At 32.0% G+C, this 24848-nt stretch overlaps 1 protein-coding gene across 6 annotated transcripts in view; it reads left to right on the forward strand.

Moving 5' to 3' along the window:
• The window catches only part of Ppfia2 (PTPRF interacting protein alpha 2), a 441295-nt gene that overhangs the window by 284702 nt on the left and 131745 nt on the right, over positions 1 to 24848 (forward strand). For all 6 annotated transcript variants that reach the window (XM_027928005.3, XM_027928009.3, XM_027927999.3 and 3 more), the window contains one exon: positions 22514 to 22630. In XM_027928005.3, the coding sequence (XP_027783806.1) occupies positions 22514 to 22630 (117 nt within the window). The remainder of the gene's footprint in view (positions 1 to 22513; positions 22631 to 24848) is intronic.

Raw genomic sequence — 24848 nt, forward strand, 5'->3', positions numbered from 1 at the left:
GAGAAAGGAAGACAGAGGGATTTTATCAGAAAGATTTTTTTTCCTCAAGGAAACAGCTACTAAGGGAGGTAGAAACTACCTGTTTAAGAGCTTAAAGAGACTAAGAACAAGATCACGTTGAACATGACATTGAGTCAATAAGACTAAGCAAAAAAAAATTAGTGTGTCATGGTAGACTCAGGGAGTTCTCATAAGGTTACCACAGCAAATTAGATAAAAGCCAATTTATTACAAACCTTACCAACTGAAACAACATGTATATGTCATATGTCCTTATTTAAATCTATAAAGTTATTTTAGTAATACCAATTCAAAAGGAGGAGATATAAGCATGAAACTAACCTTTTCTGTTATGACTTTGGTCACTCAGAAAAAAATTCAGAAATAATATATTTCCCTAAAACTTTACAAGGGTAAAAACTTAGGAAACTTCTGAAATCCATGTACAATTCAGCTATATTTAGTTTTAAAGAAACTTAAAAAGCTGAAAATGATCGGAAAAACAATTGGAAAATGAGAGATTGTACTTATTAAGGAATTTACATAAAGGGAGCAAATATCAATATTCATTTGAAAGTCTAGGGCCATTGATGTGCAGAATTAGTGAAATGACTGTCAATTTTCACTTCCAATTAAAATGGCCATGTCCATACAGAAAAGCTACAGATGTACAAAAAAAGAGACCACTGCAGAAATTATTAAGTTTTTTTCAAAATTCTAAAAATGAAAATCATTTCTTTTGGTAGACCCCTTTGCAAACAATTCAGTTTTGGTTCTTGTAATTCTCTCTCTCACTTAAGTGAGGTAAAAACAGACTTAATTTTGCATGTCTACCATTGCTTTGTAAAAATGATTAACCTTATAATAGCTTTCCAGCTTCCCACATGTTTATGCAAAGCACATAAATCTCATTCATCTGATTAGCTTGTTTTCATCAGTAATAAGCATATTGGTAAATTCCTGCCAACTTTGAATTAATATTCTTAAAAAGTAAAATAAAGGTGTTTTGTTTTATTAACAATCAAAGTGAATCATCATGGCTAAACTTACCAAGAAGGAGTATTTGTTTAATGACAAGCAGTGTTGCATTCGGCAATGATATCCTTGCAGCTCAACTTTCATCCCTTGAAGACAATGTAAAACACTCTGAGACTAGGTTTTTAGCTTGCTGCAAAATTATTGGGAACCGATTCTTCCTGTTGGAATTTTGAGTTATAAAATTATAGAGTTGTTGATTGGTTATATTTCACAGTAGATTTGAATGATGATTTAACGATGTTCTCTTTTTCTTTTGTTGGTAAACCCAAAAGTTTCAGCCTTGTCAAACCAGTATTTATTCAAAAAGGCATACGATTTCTTATTATAAAGATAACTGTAGAAAATGTAAATTACCCAAGTTATTAGCATCAATAGAAAATGTCTCTTTGCTGTTGATAATTATATGCTTCAGTACAAAGACTCTTTTCCAAATAAAATGGAATCAAAGAGTCTTATGACAACATATGTTAAAACACAACAAAGAAAACAGAGCTAAGAAAATTGCTGTTGCCACTTCCACTGTTTGGGCTATTTCTAAGACTTGTATGAAGCAATTGTCTAAAATAGGTTAAAATTGCTGCCTGTTGTGTATGAGACATTGAAAGTCTATGTACAAATCTTTTCAGACACTCTTTCCTGTTTTGGTTAGAATATTTTCTTTGATGACAGTATAGAATTTGTTGTTCTTAATAGTAGCAGATGTGGTTGTTTTATCTTTGCATGAGATTTTGAACTTTTTTTCTATTAGCAGCAAGATCATATTTAACATTAATACTTTAATCATAGACATCATTGACCCATTTTATTCCTCTCTGAGTGAGAGTATTCTTACTAAATTTAAGGCTATTTTTTTAGTGAATTACTGATCTTTTAAACTATTTGAATGAAACCTAAAATCAGAAAGTTCAATTTTTAGTCCAAGATCAATTATTTACTATTTCTGCAACACCTAGCAATTTATGTAACTTATCTACCCCTCGATTTTTTTTATCTGAGAAATGTAATTATAATAAATTTTGGGCCTGCCTATGATTCAGAGTTATAACATAATGAATGAGATAATATACATGGAAAAACTTTGTGAAACTTAATGTACAAAAGTTATTTTGAAAACAATTGTTCTCAGAAGGCCAGCATTAATTATTATTTGAGCAGATTAAAAACACATTTCTGTTGATAGTTTGAACTTGACAGTGAACAAAATAACAGTACTTTACATTCTACTTAGGACTAAATCTCCTATTATTAGATTTTAAAATAACTTTTTTGTTTGTAGGATGATACCATAGCATTACATTGCAATGGTCTTTCAATTCACTATTTATGTGTTTCTTAAAAAGAATATCAAACACAATTTTGGAGGGTGATTACTTGGGATGATGCTAAGCACTATACACTTCCCTAAACACATATATTTTTTGGATAACCATCATACTTAACATAGACGAAAATAAAAATTATTATTAGCGTTTTGAAAATTAAGAACCTGAGACAGAAGCTAAGTGAATTGTTCTGAGTGGTGTCATTTCAAAACAGGAATCAACTTCAAGAGGTCTGACTCTGCAAATGAGTGTTTAACAGTAGACACTGTGCTGTCTGGCCTTTCTCTTAATCACAAAATTTCTTTAAATATAAAAAAATTGTGTATGTTTCTAAATCAACAGTTAATCTCCCATTATGTTAAATTATTATGACATCTTCCTATTATGTTTCCATGGATTATTTCAAGGCTCATAACTTCATTATATTGAAAGAGAGATAAAACTTGTCTTAACTAAATTAATAAGGCATGAATTAAACCAATTAGTTCAATTAGCCTACTTTTAAAAAGTGCCAAGAATTGGAATAAAATTAAACGTTTAACTTCATAGAAAAATTCATTAAAGCAGCCATATATTTGCATTTGTTTGGGAAAATTAGAATACTAGATTGTATAATTTTCATCCAAATCTTCTCCCTTTGTGCAGACTGCAGTAATTAGGCCTCTGACCTAGATCCTGAAATAAATAATACTGTTGTAATGACCCCTGTGTTTTACATTAGAAAACATGAGATCCCAAGTTATACAAAATACGATTAGAGGATTCATGCAGAATTCCTTGTTTCCATTTTTTTATTTGGTGGGAAAGTACAGTGGTTCTGAAATACTGAAAAATTCAGAAATTATAAATAGTTGAACTGTTAGAGTTTAAAAGGAAGTAGATGAAAAAAGAGATGTATTAACTGCTTTCATTTTTAGTTAATAATTTAACTACTAATGACTTTATTTTTAAAAATTTGGTAGAAAAATATCTCACAATTTGATTAGCTACTTCAGATGCTCCTCAATTTATGATGGGGATACATCCCAATAAAAGTTGGAAATTTCATAAATCAAAAATACTTTTATACTATGGAGTATTAGTTGTTTACCATTATTATCATGTGGCCAACTGAGAGTTGCTGCTCCCTGCCCCTATTCATCATTGTGACAGAATCTCATACAACATATTCTTAGCCTGAGAAAAGATCAGAATCCAAATTTTTAAGTGTGATTTTAATTGATTATGTAGCATTTCCCCACCATCATAAAAACAATATATTATTAAGTCAAATAATACTATATCAGAGACTGTATTTATCCTATGCCATGACCAGAGCTTATTTAAACTATAAAGTCCAAAGACATAGTACTCCACAAGACCCCCCTCACTTCTGATATCAGTGCAAGTGTAGGTCATTCCAAGATCCAATTGTAGTTTCAATAATTCACTAGAAAGATACATAGTACTCACATTGAAAATTATACTCACAGAGATGGTTTATTAGGTAGAAGATATGGATTAAAATCAGCCAAGGGAAGAAAAACAAAGGTCAGAGTCTAGCAGTGTTCCAAGCATAGTTTCCATTATACTAAGGATGTGTTATTATAGAATCCATGGTTGACAGAGTATTACAAACTAGGAAACCTCATTCAAACTTTGGTGTCCAGAATTTTATTGTTGTATCATTATATAATATGATTAATTTATTTATTACCCATGTTGTTTGTCTCAGTCTCTAGTTTGAGAAACAAAAGACCCCAAATTGTATTATTGTTCTTTATTGCATAAGCTGCCCCAACCTAAGGCTATCAAGTATGACCATCCCATTTCCCTTACTTAAGACTCATCATGGACAGCCTTCTACTTAAACAAAGATACTTTTATCAGGTTTGATACTTGTTGCTTCTTAAGTACTGTACCAAGGCTTAACTTCATTTTGGACAAGGTCAAATCCTTTGCTACATAGTTACAAATCTTCTTAATCTTTCATTCTTGATTAAATATTTTTAATACTTAGTTACTGTCAATAATCTCTCTTTTGTTAGTTAATAACATATTGTTAAAGCCAGCATACAATTTTTCATTCTGAAAGCACTGCACTGGGAAATAAAGAGGAAGGTAAAAAACTATAGTAGAATCAGAACATATGTTATGGAAGTTTTATTAAGTCAGGATAGAAAGAAAAATAGAGACAGAGAAAAAGAAAGAGTTTTTAAAGATAAAAATTGCAGTACATTTATAGTGCACTAGAAATTTTAGTATAGTCACTTACTGTTCATGATAAACAAGGACAGGCTAAACACTATGTTTTTGAAATTAATGAAGTAGATATATATGTATTGATATAGAATGACAAATTCACAATAGAACTAATGAGAGAAAAAGAGAGAGAGAGAAAAAAAAAAAAAAACTTCCCTCCTTGTGTTTATCAGCCTCTTCCTCTCCAACACATTTAACATTGGTATTTGCTAAGTCATCAACTTCCTATTCTAAATGTTACAATTTGATGGAAAGAATTAAGCTTCCCTTGTACAATGTCTAGTTAAGCAGTATGCAAGTAAGTGTAGGAAAATTCTTCTCTACAAAAAAATTAAAGATAGTCAATATTGCAGGAAAGATGGAATTAGAAAGCCACCATTTTACTACTCTTAGTATAATAATCAATTCAAGAACTATCATCAATTACTTAAACTAGAAAGTCAAAAGTTGATAATATTTTAATTTTTTTAGACAATGTGATTTTTTAATTATTTAATTTTAGCATAATCATTAAGATATATGAACACTGTGCTCAAACCCACTTAACACAAGGAAGATTCAGGGAAATAATAACACATTTTTACATCTAGAAATAAACTCAACTTTGCACACCAAACCAATACCCCAAGACACATCAGGAAAAATCCAGTTGCTAAGGTCATCACATAAAAGCAGAAAAGACATCCATTCCAACAGATGCACAGATTTCAACACAAAACCCCAAGAAATATGAAATAATAACATGACACTTCCAAAAGTTCTTAAGTCTCTAGTGACAGATTCCAATGATATTGAGTAGATGAAACGTCCATAAAATAATCCAAAAGAGTTATTTTTTTAAAACTCAATAAAATCCAAGGTAACTCAGATAATATTTAAATGAAATTTAAAAAAAAACACTGAAGAAATATAAATGAGAAATTCAGCAAAAAGAGACTTTGAAAAAGAACCAAACAAATCTTAGAAATGAAAAATTCTAAAAATTAGATTTAAGAGTTCAGTTGAAGCCTTAACAACAGACTAGGAAAGAATACCTGAAAGGTCCTTTGCAATATTACATCCAGACAGATATAAAGAAAAAAAATAAGAAAGTATAAAGACAGCATTCAAGATCTTTGGGGCACAATTGAAAGATCAAATGTCTGCATAACTGGCCTATCCAATGGAGAAGAAATAAAGTTTAAGGAGATAGAAAACCTATTCAATGAAATAATAGCAGAAAATTCCCCCACAGCTTGGGAGTGACGTGGGCATACAGTTACAGGAGCCCTTTCTAACACCAAATAGACATGACTAGAAAAGAACCTCTACACAAAATATTAAAATCAAGCCATCAAAAGTAAAGAACAAATGAAAGACTATTAAAATTAAAATAGTGAAGTAACAAGTCATATTTGTGATAAACCCATTGGACTAACATAAGATTTCTATGTTAGAAATAGTCTATAAAGTCTGTTAAGAAATAGTCTATAAAGTCTATAAAGACTTATGGACATGGAATTATATATTTCAGCTCCTGAAAATATAACTAACAATTAAGATTCCTGTATGAAGCAAGGCTAGCTTTCAAAATTTGGAGGAGAAATAAAGATATTTTATGAAAATAATAGATTAAGGGAATTCATGACCACTACCCGCCTCACAAAAGATGCTTATGGGAATCCTACACCCAGAAGTGAAAGAAAGCTAATTACCACCAAGTACATGAAAGAATAAATCCCAATCCCACTAGAAAACTAGATACACAAGTGAGAAATAGGAAAAAATAAGTATCATTTTATCAGTAAACCAACAACCACAAAGATGAATAGGAGAGGAAGAAATGAACAAAGAATATTCAAGAAAACTTCAATAAAATGACAGAAAAAATTCAGTACATTTCAATAATAACTATGAATGCTAATAGTCCTAACTATCTAATTAAAGGACTTAATTACTAATTGGATTAAAAGATAATACCCCAAAATATGCTGCCTACATTGTACACACAGACTGAAGGTATGAGGATGGAAATTAATATTTCAGGCAAATAGAACCCCAAAGCAAGCAGGACTAGTAATACTTATACTGGACAAAATATACTATAAGACAAAAACGGTAAGAAAAGACAAAAGTCACTATAAAATGTTCAATTCATCAAGACTGTACTGCAATTATAAATCTATGTGCACTGAATGTCAAAGCCACAGTTTTATAAAATAAACAATACCAGACCAAAAGGGAATGATAGGCCCTAATGCCATGATAATGGGGCACTTGCATATTCCACTTTTACCAAGAAGTTGATCACCCAAACAAAAATCAACAAAGAATCATCAGGGTTAACTCTGGCTATAGATTAAATTTGTATTATACAAAACATTCCATCCAGCAGAAGCAGAATATACATTCTTTTTATCAGCTAATGTAACACTTTCAGCCACAAAACAGATATTTAAAAATTCAAAAAAAATTAAATATCCTACATCTTTTCTGATCACAATAGGAAGAAACTAGAAACCAACAGCAAGATAAATTGTAGTAATTATACAAACAAATGAAGACTAAACAACAAACTTTTGAATGAACAGTAAGTCATTAAAGAAGCCAGAAGGGATATTAGAAGACTTCTTGATTCAAATGAAAATGGAAATACAATATACCAAGATCTGTGGTAGACAACAAAAGGAGTACAAAGAAGGAGTTTTATAGCAATCATTGCCTACATAAAAAATATAGAGAAATCTCTAATAATCAACCCAATGATGCATCTCACATTCTATAAAAGCAAAAACTGAACTCAAAGTCGTAGAAGGAAAGAAGCAACCAAAATCCAAGCAGAATAAAATGAAATGAGATGAAAAGAATAATATAAAGGAATTATGAAAGAGAGTTGGTTTCTTGAAAAGATTAACAAAATACTTTATTGATTGATACATAGTATTTATAGATATTTATGAGATAATGTGATGTTTTGATTCATGCATACATTGGGTAATGATCAACCGAGGATAATAGCATATCCAGTATATTACACTTTCATCATTTCTTTACGCTGAGTACATTCAAAATCTTTCTTCTACTTTGAGATATATAATGCATTATTATCAATTACATCCACCCTGGTGTGCCATAGAACACTAGCATTTATTTCTCCTATCGAACTATGGCATTGTACCTATTTACATTCCTTTCTTTTTCCTTCCACCCCATTAGACTTTCTTGTCTCTGGTAAGCACTATTCTATTCTCAACTTCTTTGAGATCAAGTGTTTTAGATTTTTATGAGTGAGAACATTTCTTGTTCATCTTTCAATATACAGCATATATCACTAAATGTGTGTTTTCCAGGCCCACCCATGTTGTGGAAGGTGACATAATTTTATGCTTTTTATAGCTAAATAGTATCCTATCATCTATGTATACCATATTTTCTATATGTGTTAATATATTGATGGAATTTAGGTTGGCTCCATATGGGACAATTATGAGTAATGAAGCTACAAACTTGAAAGGACAGGTGTCTTTGTGTGTGTGTGTGTGTGTGTGTGTATGTTTATAATTCCTTTATTTTATTTATTTATATGTGGTGCTGCCGATCAAACCCAGGGCCTCACATGTGTTAGGTGAACACTCTACACTGAGCTACAACCCCAGCTCCAGGTCAGGTGTCTTTTTGACAGTTCACTTCATTTCCTTTGGATATATAAGCAGTAGTGTAATTGCTGGATCATATGGTAGTTCTATTTTTGTTTTTGAGAAAATTCCATACTGTTTTCCATAATGGTTGTACTAATTTATATATCCACCAATAGTGCATAAGAGTTCCTCTTTCTCCATATCATTAGTTATTCTTTGTCTTTTTATAACAGCCATTCTAACTGGAGAGAGGTTCTATTTGTGATTTTAGTGTGCATTTCCCAATGATTAGTGGTATTTAGTAACTTTGCATATATCTATTGACCATGTGTATGTCTTCATTTGAGAAATGCATATTCAGATCTTGGTCCATTTTTAATTGTATTATTTGGGTGTGGTTATTTTTTTGCTAGTTGTTTAAAGTCTCAATATGTTATTCATATTTACCCCTTGTCAGATATAAAGTTCATAGACATTTTCTCTCATTCTATCAATGTCTCTTAAGTCCCCCCCCCCCTTTGTGATAAAGAAGCTTCTTAGAGGATTTAAGTCAATTTGTCTTTTCTTTTTTTTTTTTTGGTACCAGAAATTGAACTCAGGGGCATTTAACCACTGAGTCACATCCCAAACCCTATTTTGTATTTTATTTAGGGACAGGCTTTCACTGAGTTACTTAGTGCCTTGCTAAGTTGCTGAGGCTGGCTTTGAACTCTTTATCCTCCTGTCTCAGCCTCCCAAGCCACTGGGATTACAGGCATGTGCCACTGTGCCTGGCTATATATTAATTTTATTTGTCTATTTTTGCTTTTGTTGCATATGTTTTGGAGATCATTTAAAAAACAAAAACCAAAAAATGCTATATATAACAATGTCTTGAAGTAGTTACTCTAGGTTTTCTTTTAGAGGTTTAGTAGTTTCAGATCTAAAATTTATGTCTTTGACTTAATTACTCTACATATGGTGAGAGATATGGGTCTAGTTCATTCTTTATTATATGGATTACCAGTTTCCCTAGAGCCATTTATTGAAGATATTGAGCTTTCTCCAATGTTTATTTTTATAGATTTGTCTCAAATCAGTTGTCTATAAATGTGTGAATTCATTTTTGGATTACCTATTCTCTTCTATTGATATTTGTTGAGGTTTATGTCAGTACCATGATAATTGGTTACTATAATTTTGTCATATGTCTTGAGGTCAGGTATAATGATCACTCTTGTTTTGTTCTTTTTGCTAAATATTACTTAAGCCATTCAGAGATTTTTTGTGTGTGCGTGTGTTTCTATATGATTGACAAGCTTTTATGATTTGTTGGGGGTTTTTTGCTTTTTTAAAAAAATGGATAAGAACTACTAGACCAGACAAACATATTTCTGTAAAGAACCTACTGGTAAACATTTTAGGCTATAGCTCCACTGTGGAGTAAAAGCAATCACAGGCAATATATAAACAAATTAGTTTGGCTTCGTCCCAATAAAAAATTATTTGTGAACACTAAAAATTGAATTCCTTATAATTTTTATCAAATAATATTATATCCTTTCAGTTTTTTAAAATACTTTTTCACCACACCTTTATTCTATTTATTTATTTTTGCGTGGTACTGAGGATCAAACCCAGGGCCTCACACATGCTAGGCACGCACTCTACCATTAAGCTAAAGCCCCAACCCTCCTTTCAGTTTTTTTGACCATTCAAAAATGTAAAACCATTTATAGCTTGCAAACCTAAAATAATAGAAATGAGAAGAACCAAAAATTATCAAATATTCTATTAAAGCATTTAGTTAGGAGTAGTTAGAAATTAATTTGGACAGGCTCAGGGAAAGTGGCAAGTCTAACTAGTCACTCTCTATATAAATTTAATTTGATGCTATAAAATGTATTCTTACTTGAGCAAAAAATAAAAAAGTGAAAATTAATAAAGAAAGAAGCAAACATACTCCAACAGGGGGTTGTAATCCCCACCTAGGACAATTAAGTTTCTCTCTAAATGATTCTGCCATTGTATACTCTTCACTATGGACAATTTCCTTATCCTTTTTCTCTGAATTAACCATAATAATAGAAATTATCTCATATGAGGTTTAAATGAGTAATACATGTAAAGAACTTAAAACTCTGCTTGGCCCAAAGAATCTTTCAGTAAAAATGATTGGTGTTAATGATGTTTATAATGTCATTTTTATCTTTGTAGACATGACATTGTCTAACCCCTTTCAAAGATGATTAGACTGATAGCTAGATAGGCAGAGTGTTCTGCTCACAGTAGGACTGAATAGGTGGCAATGTGCTGGGGAAAGGAAGAGGTTTATCATTCATTGTAAACTTCCTTTTCTTTATTCATAAAAATAATTGTATAAAGAGCATGTAAGTTGTGCCCCTTCCCCTACTGACATTTTGTAATATGAACCCACTTAAAAGTGACATAAAAATGAAATTTCAATGAATACAGATGAATATAACACATAATAATTACCATTAGAACCCAAGAAAATGGATCACTTTAATGAGAATTGTTCAGAATAATGGGTTTAGTATGCTTCCTTTGTTATTTCTAAGGAAGGAACTAAATGGATAAATCCTTTTTATTTCCCTGGCTGGCTATTTTATATGCAAGGATGACTAATGGATATTGTTTCTGCCTTCTACATTTTCTTAAGTACTTTTCAAGCACTTTGAAATGCTTTTCTTTCCCTTAAGACTCTTTCCCTTTCCACAATAGAGAGCTAAAAAGAATAGTTCCAGGACACAGCCTATAATTTTGTCACTTCCTCCCTGACTGGGAAAAACAAAACAAAACAAAAAGAAAAGAGAGTCAAGTATGTACTTATAGTTTTAAGCATGCCTGGCTGAGAAGATCAAATCTCATGATGCTGAAAGGGGAATATGAAAATCAATAAGTCCATCATCAGACAGATTGACTTTAATGTGACATTTTTAAAACTCAAATTTTTGTTGATGGAACTATACAGTGTTTGGGCTATTAAACAGAATGCTAATTCTAAAACATCCAAAAATTCCTGACAGCCAATGGTTCACACTTGAATAAACAAAAGATAAATATGTGATTAGAATTCTGTAGATTTACATTTTAAATTTAATAACCAGTATTTGCTCAAAATATTCCAATATTGCCAAGCATATATAAAATAAATAAAATGGGAAATTTTACTCATATATTAAGACATTTCATTAAAAAAATGAACACTTAATGAGACTTTTGAGAAAAGGGACTTGTATTCACAGAACATACGTCCTGCTGTGTGATTTAATCACATATGGACTCATTGGATTATTTCATTTGCTTTTGACTCTTCTCAGCACAACTTGGTCTCCCCATTGTTGCTTTTCTTTTTTTATTGAGGTGGGAGGAGAGTTAATTATTGCAATCAGTTGTCCTTTCTGCCTTCAGCTAAAGACCAAGCCAAATCAGCATACTTTGTATTTTGATTTTTAGAGAGTATGAAGAGAAACAGAAATGATGGTGGGGAGTGTGGCTAAAGGAAGATACCATTTTGTACAAAGAAGTACCTTATAATAATTCACAGCTTTAATAAGCTCTGTTGGCTCTTCCTGTTGTGAGACATCAAGTTCACTTTTTCAGTAGAATTCTGCTGCCTTCTCCAGGATAGTGGGGGGCTACCAACAATGTCATCCTCTAGGGTGATAGATATTGTAGCATATTCCTTCATAAAATTTAAAACTTTCACCTGTGTTAGTGCCAACATTCTCAGCACTCAGCACTGAATTAATGCAGTTGTTTTACCCTGGTGTTTTCCTTCTCAGTGAAATTTGTTCACCTTAATAAACACTGTCCACCCCTCCATACTTCTGCATTTACTTATTTATATTTTGAATTGAGGCTAGCTTTCTTTCAGTGATGAATATAAATTGCCAAGCCTGTGTTTTCCTACTAATGCCACTTTTAGAAAACTATTTAGGACTTTTTTTTTTCTTTCTCTAAATTAATTTTTGAACTTCCTACATTAACAGCGTTTTTCTACCTTAAACCACTCTTAGCAACTAACTCACTATGGTGGCTGTCCTGGACCTTAATGACGTCCAGTAATTCTTCTGGCCAACTCAAATTGTTTTGTATCATCTGTAGCCTTTTGGTTGCCTCTAATAAAAATGTCAATGTTTGATTTTATTCTCATTTTAAATATTAGGAAACTACTTCAATGGTGGAAATAAGTGAAAATAAAGAGTGAGTATCAGAAAATATGATTCAATAATGACTGAATTAGTGATTAGAAAGATGAACACAATGGAGACAGTATGGTAGAGAGCCACAATTTTCATTTGAAATATTTATCAATAATTATGTTAAAAATTCAGCTACTATTGAAACTACTATTGTTGAAAGTGGATCTCATGGGCATGCACTTAAATAAACAAATTTAACCGAACCATAGTTTGAAATTTTATTACTATTAAAACCACAGAATTTTACAGATATGCATTTTAGTTCTTTTTTTAAAGATATTTAATATTTAATATTTTCATTATTAAAAATTAATCTTGAATTCCATGGTCAAATTATCCTTGTGGTTTTACATAAGCAAAACCAGTTCCAATAAAAATTTGGAAAAAAAAAATTCATGTATTTTCCATGTACTGCATATCCATCAGAGGGTCATCCAAAACCTTCTAATAACATACTTTTAAATTTTACCACTTAGGCAATTCATCTGTATAAGAATTGGGAAGACTGGTCAACCAAAACTAGAGTGTAAGGAAGTTGAAAATAAAGGACTATAGAATGTTCTCATTCATTCAATGAATAATTCTTGACCAAACAACCATACAATGAGGCTTGTTTTCTCCACCTCCAAACTATCTGATCAATCATTAGGATCAAAGGATTCATTTATTAAATCATTGATTAATTATCTGTCTTTTTAGTTTTAACTGACAGAAGACAAATTTTCACTAGTCAAACCTCTGATTTTTATCCCAAAGGAATTTAGTCATTTACTAGAACAATGCCATTTCAGAATTTTTCAGTCTATCCTTGTTTTCTGAAAAACACTTAAAATAAGTGTTATATGCAGTCTGAGCAAACTGCTCAGATACATGAAGTTGCTTTGCACATGGGCTTTAATATGTTGTCTATAAATCTTATTTACAAAAGCAGAACTAGAAAGTGAAATAACTATTGGTTCAGCATCCTTAATTCATCTGAATAAGTGTCCCAATATTTATTGTTTCCTAAATAACACATAACAACACAAATCTGAGCCATTGTGGTTGGAGAGTTAGCTTCAGTGTGAATTGTAAAGCTCTACTATTCTGCTAGTTTCTTTTTTTAGTTTGTTTTTTGTATTGCAATCTGAATGTAAACTAAGCATGGAATTCAGCTAGAATTAGAATATCTATGTAGAAGCAAATTATATGTTGGTGTGGTGAGATTTCTGTAAGTCTCACTCTTGGAATTGTTAATTGAATCTGGTGTAAAAATAGATGAAAAGAATCTTTGTTAATTAGATGTGGATACTGCTTGGAAATTGTTGTAAAATAGGTGAAAGCAAATATGAATTTTAAAATATGAGAATGAGGGTCCCTGTCCAATTAGCACTTGGGAGTTTTTGTGGATGTGATTTATTTTCAAAAGTAGTTTGGAAAGTTTCCAGATAAGTTGAAATACCTATGCCACACAAAAATTACAAGAAAAATGATAATAAGTAATGTAGACAGTAAGATTTTTATTACTAGAAATAATTGAGAACATCTTCTAACAGTTTTTGAAGATAGCTTCCAAATTGTTTGCCAAGGTAAAGTAGGTAAATCCCATAGCTCTCAGACCACATATCTGTAGTACTGACCTAGATAAATACTTGTATGGTGTATTCAGTGAATTATTTCATTAATTATCAAAAGGTATTATAGCATAATGGTTAAAAAGCATAAGATTTGAAAGAATTCTATTTAAATTAGAAAATGTTCTCTGTTGTATCTTTTAATATATGACCTCAAGTACATTATTTACGTACTCTATGCTAATTTTCTCATCTGTAAAATAAAAATAAAAGTACTCAAAATACAACATTATTGGAAATAGTAAATAAGATAATGCATATAAATCACCTCACACCATACAGGGGATATATGTCCAACATGTGACAGCTATCATTATAGCCAGTAGCTCTTAATTAGGAATTTAGCTTCTAAACTCATAATTCTTATCTTCCTTCTTTATCAAACTTCACAGAAATGTCCTATACATTAGATTCTCTGAATAAAAAAAAAAAGAAAAATCAAATGAAAATTAAATTAGCTTGCACTGCTTCTCTTGTCCCACTTTAAGAATGCTACCTAGATGCCCTTCAATAGATGAATGGATTAAAAAAATATGGCATCTATACACAATGGAGTATTACGCAGCACTAAAAAATGACAAAATCATAGAATTTGCAGGGAAATGGATGGCATTAGAGCAGATTATGCTAAGCGAAGCTAGCCAATCCTTAAAAAACAAATGCCAAATGTCTTCTTTGATATAAAGAGAGCAACTAAGAACAGAACAGGGAGGAAGAGCATGAGGAAAAGATTAACATTAAACAAAGACGAGTGGGGGGAGAGAAAGCAGAGAGAAGGGAAAGCATATGGAAATGGTAGGAGACCCTCAATGTTACACAAAATTACATATAAGAGGTTGTGAGGGGAAAGGGGGGGACAAGGGAGAGAATTGAACAACAGCAGATGAGGTAGAGAGCGAAGATGGGAGGGGAGGGGAGGGGAGGGGAGGTTGGATAGTAGGGGATAGGAAAAGTAGCAGAATACAACAGTCACTAATATACCATTATGTAAAAATGTGAGTGTGTAACCGATGTGATTCTGCAATTTGTATTTGGGGTAAAAAAGGGAGTTCATAACCCAATTGAGTCAAATGTATGAAAGATGATATAGCATGAGCTTTGTAATGTTTTGAACAACCAATACAAAAAATAAATTTTAAAAAAAGAATGCTATTAGAAGAATTTGCTTCTTAGATACTCTTGGAATTCCATTTTGCTATCTAATGCAAATCCATTTTGAGTCTAAATCACATAAACATATTGTATTTTGATGCATCTGAGCCCCGTTAAGCTGCAATACACTTGAAAGTATCTTGACAATACTATGAGACAACATGAAATTGCCTCTTACTTTACATTTACATAATCTCTTGATGACTTTCATTGAACTTCTCTTCTATTATCTTCTGCCACTCCCCTCTATAGTTGCTTTCTGCCTCTATAGTATGTCTTCTATTCTGTCTCCTCACAGTATAGCTATGAATAGCCTACAAAGCTCTATCAGTACTTTTTCTTTTAATTCTCCAGTGAGTTCTTCAATAGCTAGTTGAAGCAGTATCCACATCTAATTAACCTGATGGGCATTTGGAAAGCTTTCAGATTCATATAGCTTCCTATATGGATAACTAATTTTCTCCATGTACAAATCCTGCACAGTTTTCCATCCAAGTTTTCCAACTCCCCATAGATCTTTTTTACTCATGGAGTCTGCAACCATTTGACAATTCATAAATATTTCTAGAATACCTTCTATTTGTCAGCTTGTGGCCTAAGAATGGGCAAATAATAGGTATAATTCCTGATCTCAAAACACTCAGTATCAAAATGGGTAGTGAAAATACTAACATACAATTGGGGTAGAGTTATAATTTTATGTCATGAAGAATTCATGAAGAAGTAAATTCTTACTTCTCTGAGAGGGTGTGGTCCTAGAATCCATTCTAAAGACCTAAAATGAATAAGTGTTCAACAAGGCGAAAGGGCAACTCAAGTGTGTATAAAAACTCATAGCCAAAGTGGTAAATGTGTGACTGACTGAATGAAAGCCTTTCAGTACATTAGAGCATGGAGTATGAGTATGAAGATATATTTAATGCACATCGTATTGGACTAAGTACTTCACAGCACATATGCACTGTAAGGTAGGTCTTTTTACCCAGCCCTACCTTATAGAAATAGTGAATGAGTTGTAGGTTAAGTAACTTGTACAGGATCACACAACCAGCAAAACTAAAAGGGCCAATATTTATCCTTGGCTTTTCAAGAATATTTAAGGAACATCATGCTTCATGCTTCTTGGGATGACTTCCCAAATAATATACTTGTACTCAATTATTTATCTCAGGGTTTGTTTTCATAATATCTTAAACTTAGATTTAAAAGGATAATATAGATGAAAAGTTTATTTAAATAAGCAAATTTATACAATGTATGCCTGCTTCTAGCATATTTTAAGAGCTTGATAAATTATTATTATTTCATTATAGTCTTACTACTTTCTTCTTTATCTTTTACTAGAATGTGATTTTCATGAGAGAAGCACCTTCTCTGCATTTTCCCGAACAGTGTCTGAGCTCAGAACAGTAATCAAATTCATTAAATAAATTAATCCATACATCTTAAATCTTTGAGAAATTCTAAAATTTGAGATATAAAAGTTGGTTGTGGTGGTATGGGCCTGTAACCCAATGATTCAGGAGGCTGAAGCAGGAGGGTCACAAATTTGAGGCCAACCTCAAAAAATTAGTGATACCCTCAGCAACTTAGTAAGACCCTATCACAAAATAAATAAATAAATAAATAAATAAGGATTGGGGATAGAGCTTAATGGTAATACACCTACTGGGTTCAATCCCCAGTACAGAGAGAAAGAGAGAGAGAGAGATCATATAGTTTCCAAGGTATCAACTTTCACCAATACCTCCGCTATTTTAGGGAGAACATTTTACATCATTTGAGGAACTCATTGAAACTTTTTTAATGGATTTTAAACATTTATTTTCAACTGTAATTTACATTTTTGAACCCTCTGCCTGGAAAGTTCTTCTTTCAGGTATCCTCATTGGTTGTTTCCTCTTGTTTTAAAATCCATACTCAGAAATCACTTCATTCCTACATAAATTATACTTCCCAGTGTCTTTCCCTTGTTTTAATTATTATCCTTTAAAATGTGCTCTACTTATTTTTGTTTATATTTTTTTCTCCTACAACAAGAATGAAATTTCCCTTAGGACAAGAATTTCTTCCCTTTTCTTCTCATTGTTTCTCTAATACCTAGTAAGTTATCAGTGTTCAATAGCTGCATGAGAAAGGAACTGATCTATCCAGATGTCAAAGAAAACAGTAATTCAAAGGCAAAGAGACAGAAGAGTCTGGCATAAGAGCTAGAAGTGTCACGAATATAATCCAGGAGAAAAATAAATGAAGGTTCAGAAATTTTCCAGATGGGAAGACTGGTCACCAAGACCACCTGTAGTCTATTGTATGGAGTTAGAAATTGATAACAGCCCAAAACAACCTGATAGAGACAAAGACAAGAATGGAACTTGGAAGACTATGTTGGAAATACATGGATTTTTGGACTGCCCAGAAGTAATGGGTCAGGTGTCAGAAGCTTGATAAGCAACCAAGAAACACAAATAAGGATCAGGACAAAGAAAAAAAAAAAAAAACAGAAAGAAAGAAGCACAGAGAATCCAAGTTTGAGTTTGAACACTTTAGTTTTACTAGTCCATCAGTCCTCCATCATCTCTCAGATATCTGTATACATATATAGATTTGTTTTCCCTTGGTAACCAAGAGTACTATGAATACAAAGTACTAGGAATACAATGATCCTGTGCTCTTCTATCCACCCAAAATGTCTGTTGCCTTCTGCTATTATCTTCCCAGTGAATTCTTAGATATTCTGCAAAATCTCCATTTACATATTTCATATTATTTGTTGCCTTAAATGTTCTCTAATGCATTTGCAAGGACACTGTTTTTTGAAAGTGAAAGAAAAAACATTCTAAATTAATATTGGTATATAATACGTATTCTGGTTTCATATTATTAATGCCATAGGTAGAGGGGAATTAAGAGTGGCTAGAATAAGGAGCCAAAATAGTTATTCAGGGATCCATCTCTTTTACACCTATTTTATTCATATATAGGAATATTTATTCATATATAGGAATTCTACCAGCTTATCTTCCATACCAGATCGGGAAAATCCCCTTTCCCCAACCTCAATTCATCCAGAAGCATTTGAAGTACTCCAATTGTCCTAGCTTGGATCATGTGCCCACCTATTTTTCATGAGCCATTGACTCCTTGATTGAAAATCTTGCTGAGATTGAAATAGGAAAGGAAATTTCTCGAATATATAAGCTATTGTTACCAAGAAAAAATGTGAAGAGATGTTGGATTAAAAGACACTTGACTATTGCTGGCTCATCAGTTAAAGTAATTTTAGAAACTTTCTCTTGAACAGAGTTCCATAAGCCACGAGTGTATTAATACCCCCGCAAAATGCACACAAAACTTTGCTTATATGTGAATCTGTCCAGGGAAGGGTCCAACCTTTGATTACAAAGGGTTCCAGGGTGAGAAGATATCTGTTCTTGAAAAGGACAGTGAGGATGCAGACCTACTTCAGTATTCTAGTCAGGTTGTATGGGCTTCTTCTCCAGTTCTTCTTCTTCAGTTCTTATTAGCTTCCCTTGATTTAACACAGCATAAATGCAAATGCAGAACCTTGTGAGTCACTGTTATAATGCAGAAAGTTCAAATCTATGGAATTAACTTTTATTTCATTCCCACTTAGTTCTTGTCAGTCCATTTGTGCTGATGTAACAAAATGTCTGAGACTGGGTAATGTATAAACTGTAGAAACTCGCTTCTCACAATACTGGATTTTAGGAAGCCCAAGAGTAAAGATATAGCAAGTTCAGTATCTGGTGATGGCCTAGTCTATTTTTAAGATGGCACCTTGAAAGTTCTGTCCTCACATAGTAAAAAGGGATAGAAAAGGCAAATTAGTCTAGCTATTTCCCTCGATCCATTTTATAAAGGATATTAATCCTATTTAGGAAGTCAGAGTTCTCATGACTTAAATCTCCTCCTGAAGTCCTCACCTCTTAATACTATCACATTGCATCTTGAGTGTCAACATATTTGGGATGATACACACATTCAAACTGTAGTAATTCTTTTCATTTGTCTAACTTTATGTTAGTTTAATCATCTTTAAAAATATGAATAGTACCTCTTTCTCAGATAAAGGTAGTTTAGTGCTTGTACATAGTGGATTTTGAGAGCTTTTTGATAATTTGGAAGAACTGTGTAATGGGGCTTATGTAGAAGTGGTTCCTCTCACTTGCTGTCATCCTACTGAAGGACACAATGTTGTTTAGCAGTAAGTAGGATGCAGACCTACTGCAGTATTCTAGTCAGGTTGCATGGGCCCTCCCTCTGATAGCTTTCCCCGTCAGTGAGAGCTCACAGAACGTGTTGAGACCATTATCCACTTTTTATTCTCTTTGTGGTTCCCAGTTGACTTTTCAGCCTTCTCCTGTGTCCAATTCTCCTGGAAGAATTTTCTCAAGAGGCCTGTACTACCTCTAACACCAGTGATTTGGAGGTGACCAGTGACCTTCTCACTCTTAGAACATGTTGAAGAGATGGCTCAACCCCCAAAGTTAAATTACTAGGAGAGAATCCCTCACTTCCTCCAGAGTAAAAAGGAGAATCAGCTAGTAATAATTAAATGCTGAAGCTTTGCTTTCATAACTACTCAGAATAATTTGTTACTGGAGAAAATGGAGCAGGATAGAATCATATTAGAGTGATAGAGAACATAGAATAGAGTACCTTGTTCTCTTGTTTGGAAAGATTCTTTTTTTAACTTGACTTATTTTAAAAAGTTTGCATGTTAGTGTCTGAAAACTATGTCTTTCTTGGAATTAACTGACACACACAAACACACACATATACACTTGGGAAAAAATTAATTAAGTTTATAATTTTTTAACAGTGACATAATCATGCTTGTGCATGGTATTTTCTCAATGAATTTAATGTTTTCATGTTTTTTTAAATAGGGACATTAATTAATCTTTTCAATCATTCAGCAAAATTTTATAGATGGCTTCCCTTTTCTGTTTTCCTTTTAGGATCTAGAACATAGTTAGAATTTATCAAATTAGTTAGAATTTATCTAATTTCCATATTAGACAAATGGAAATTCATCAGTTAACTGAAAGTTAAATTTTTTGTATGAATGTTTTATAAAATGGTCTTGCTTCATTTCTAAGTAGATTAAATACTAGAAGAAAATGCATAGAATTTTTTAATGTACTGATACATTTGTCTTAACATATCTATTAAGCCATGGATGTTATCTTGTAGAATGTTGGTACATAATAGTTACATTTTTAAAAAATTCATCAAAACATTTCACTGAATCAATAGTAACATATTTTGTACAACAGGCAATATGTTAAAGTCACATGAAATGCTTTTTTCAGAAGCTTTTTCATTACTTTTTTTTTCCTTTGATGTAACCCATTTTCGTGTTACCCAATATAAAAGGAATGTCTGAAGTTTCTCATGCACTCAAAATCTTTTTCTGTTGTTACTCAATGAATTAATTAGATTTACATTCGTTATTTTCATTGCCATTCATTAATTCAGTGAACATATTTTATTGAATAGCCTGCATATAAAAATGTGGCTGTTTCATATGAAAATTTTATTTTCAGTAAATTATACCTTTGAAAATGAGTTACCCATGTGATATTATTAGGACTTCTGCAAGCTGCATAAACAAGCAAAGTGAAGTAAATAAAGGAATAAAATATTTCATTTTAATAAATGCTATAGACTCATATAAAATAAACAGGGAAGTATTGTGAGAAGTGTTATCTGATGAGGAGCATTGTCTCTGAGGGGAGTTATTTCAGCTGAGTTTTGAACACTGGGATATTGTCAGCTCTGAAAGAAAAAATGGCTCCGGTAAAAAGACAAAGGAGTTCCTTAGTTCCGGGGAAGATAGTTCCAGGTATGTTTCAGGAATAAAAAGAAGCTAGTGTTCCCAAATAAAAGGGATCATATAGGATAGTATAGAACTTGTAATTAGTTTAAATATAAGCTAAATAAGTTGGGAAAACATTGTAGATTTTTAGGAAGCTGAAAGGTAGTACAACTTAACTTCCAGATAAGGATGCACTTGGTGGCTTTGTGGATAACAGGTTGTAGATTTGCAAGAATGAGAGTGAAGGAACCAATTATTTGGTGATTGCAGTGCTACAAGAGAGAGAACATTCACATAGCTATTCTTGATTATGTGATGATCTGCCCTGATGAAATGACAGGCTATGTGTTCAGATGCCAGGAGTCATGTATAAGTTCACTTGACCTCAGAGGCACATTTTGGCAGATTCAGGTACTAAAGTATTGACTGACAGCAACACCACAAATACCCAATCTCTTGATGTCCTTAACATTATTTAGTAATTATTTATGTGTGTGATATGTTGGTCTCATCATTTCAAATATTAGATCAATTTTATGTTTTGATACCTATTGTGGATTATATCAATATCATTTATTGTATTTTAAATACCACAAATTGATCTATCCTAGATCAAATGCTGTTTTTTGAGTTGATAAAATAATAACATTTGTTGTGAAATAAATTATGACATTAACATAAAGAAAAATATTTTGAAATTATGTGTCTACAAAAAATCTATTTTAAAATACAATCTTAAAAGGGTCAGAATACTGTACTTCACTGTGTATATTGCTAATCTCCTGTATACTACAACTACTTGAGAACCTATTTCTTAGTTGAAATAATCATGTCTATAAAATTGAGCTGGAAATTGCAAAAATTAATTGCTTCTGAAATATTTTGCAGAAAAAGAAAACTTAGATGAGAAATGCTAAGTTAATGGACAATAAAATATAGTTGAGACAAATTTAATTCTAAATTCTCGTGATAGTGTTACAAAATTATTTAAATCCAGCTTCTGTATTTGCTTGTTTTTAAATTGCAAATGTGCTACCACTGCAGGATAAACAATTATGACCATAATTAAACTTCAATCTTCAATCGTTTCATTTATGTTTCTTACTTACTTTGAAAGTAAAGACAATAAGCCTTTTTATGAAATCTCACAAATTAATTTCAAAAGTAATTTCAGAATCAACTACACATGGGTCAGATCAACATCTTCCTTTAGATATGCTTCCACCTAGGTAAATTTTTTGATTAGAAAGTATTTCTTACATACATTTCACAAAGCTTTAATCTTTTCGCAGGAGAGGTTTTATGAATTCTCATTTTTTAAAACATTGGTCTAAATTTTTAAAATATTTTTGAAATAATATGAGTAAAATTTAATGTTTAGTTTTTGACCATTTATTACTATTCATTAGTTATTAACCACAAACAATTCAATTTTTTTAGTCTGTTTAAGTTTTAAAGGAATAATGTTTTTATTTTGCAGATTGTTGCCTTGCGGGAGCAAAATGTTCATATACAAAGAAAAATGGCGTCAAGTGAGGGATCCACAGAGTCAGAGCATCTTGAGGGGATGGAACCTGGCCAGAAAGTCCACGAAAAGGTCTGACACATGAGACATACTCTTCCATAATAATTTTTACTTGCTATAAATAATTTGACAGGGACTTGGGGTATAAAAATCATGTCAAGAACATTCTTTAATTTTGATTTTTTTTGTTCAAAGGTTTATGGGGATTTCCCATCTCACTTATTATTAGTTTGATTATTTTAAAAATAATACATATGTGTAAGTATTGCTGTACTTATGAATATACATATTTAAATTTTTCTTTACTTACTCTTAATTTGATTCTTTTCAAAATAATTCAAGTATACAATTGAATTTATATATAATAAATATATAAAATATACAATTATTTTATTTTATATTTATTTTTTGCAATCCTGGGATTGAATCAGGGGCACTGTACCACAGAGCTATATCTCCAGTGCTTTTTCTTCTTTATTTTGAGGAAGGATCCTGCTAAGTTGCTCAGACTAGCCTTGAACTTGCAATCTTCTTGCCTCAGCTTCTCAGGTAGCCTGGATTATAGACATGCACCATGGTACACTGCTATAAAGTATACAATCTAAAGTGTGTGTGTGTGTGTGTATTTATACACATGCACACATATATATGAAAAAAAAAAAAATATATATATATATATATATATATATATTCAGAACTATTTAAAATGCAATAGCAGTGGTTGAATTATCAAGTATTTTAAGTGCTATTATGTATAATTGGTGAGTAATCTATTGTTTATCACTGCAAAAACTTTTTGGTGACCTCTTATTTGACTTGGTATTTTCCTTGTTTTGTTCTGGAAGAACAAACAAGGCCACTAGCAAAAGACTTTTTCTGTGCTAAATTTGTTTCCAATGTAAGAAGAAGGAGGTAAATCACTGGTAGGTCTGCAATTAGATGAAAATTCCTCATAAATTTGCATATCAGATGTTTGGAACTCACAAGACTCTCCAAAAGTATTTGCCTGTGACAAGCTATTACTCTGGATGTCAAGTTCCCTTAATCATTAATCCCACATGAGTCAGGTAGCTAAATTGGTATAATTGTGACCATCAAGAGATTCTAAAACCTAGAGATTAAGAAAAAAGTGACTGTAAAACAAAGCAAGTGGCATTTGGTTTCTTATCAAAAACTAAATTGGACATTTCCTCCCTTGTGCTTTTGAAACAAATGAAAGAGCTTCTTGTGTTTCCTCCTTCACGTACAAGTACAAGGGAAAACTGAGTAAACTAGACTAATTTCCACAGATGGGCTTCAATTATGGTGGCTGAGAAATAAACAGATTCTCATTGAAGACTTCACTCTTTTGGCCTTTATCCATGAGTTTTATAGAAATCCAAGCTAAGTGTTAAATATTAACTGCAACTGGAGAGTCAGATTTTATAAGCTATGTCTGAGATTAGGAAAAAAAAGTATCTTTCTTTTCTTCAGTTACATAAACTAATATTAGTTCAGTCAACATATTAGCAAGACAGACAAAACATTTGCACTTAGAACAAAATTTAGGAAAACCATCATGAGCATTTCTATTGCTGTTTTGCTTAAATTATGTCATCAGTAACTGACTGTTGTTGCTCTCCTCAGATAATTAGAGAATCCCATTGATTTGGATATGATATGGGCTTCAGGTTCTAGCCTTTCTCATAGACATTTACAACACATTGTTTTCTAAAACACTCTGTGCAACTCCAGTTCATAATTGAAAACGAGTCTTTCTCAAGTGTAAAGAACTTGAGATCTTGTCTATCCACTAATAAACTACTTGATCCCTAAGCATTCTTGTAGGACTCCTACAGATGGGGAGAAAGGAAAGCTCATTTAAATTTTTCAGATATTGTTGTGTTGCAGTCTACAATAGATAACATATAGGATGCTACACGCCAACATGGGTGCAGTAAGCTATATCATCTACTGGGGTGTGCGTACACTCTATAGAGTTCACTTGAAAATATTTTCTCATGATGCATGACTCAGAACATATCATCATCTTGCAGTGACACATGGCAATGCTGTTTTTCAAGGTACAGCCCCTAATGTATCCAAACATTACAGAATGCAAGATTATTTCTATCAGATTAGTTTTATGGTTCTGTTTACAGAATCAGAACCAACATTTCTGTATACTTTGTTTTCATCTCTTTTGGACTTCATAGATACAAGTGTACACATGAAAGATGCTGAATCATTGGTGACCTAAAGCATTTGTCTGTAACTTTTTTTGCATTCCAATTCTTGATGAAGGCATTTC

Source organism: Marmota flaviventris, chromosome 3 (assembly GCF_047511675.1).
Source record: "Marmota flaviventris isolate mMarFla1 chromosome 3, mMarFla1.hap1, whole genome shotgun sequence".
In the NCBI taxonomy this organism is placed as follows: domain Eukaryota; kingdom Metazoa; phylum Chordata; class Mammalia; order Rodentia; family Sciuridae; genus Marmota; species Marmota flaviventris.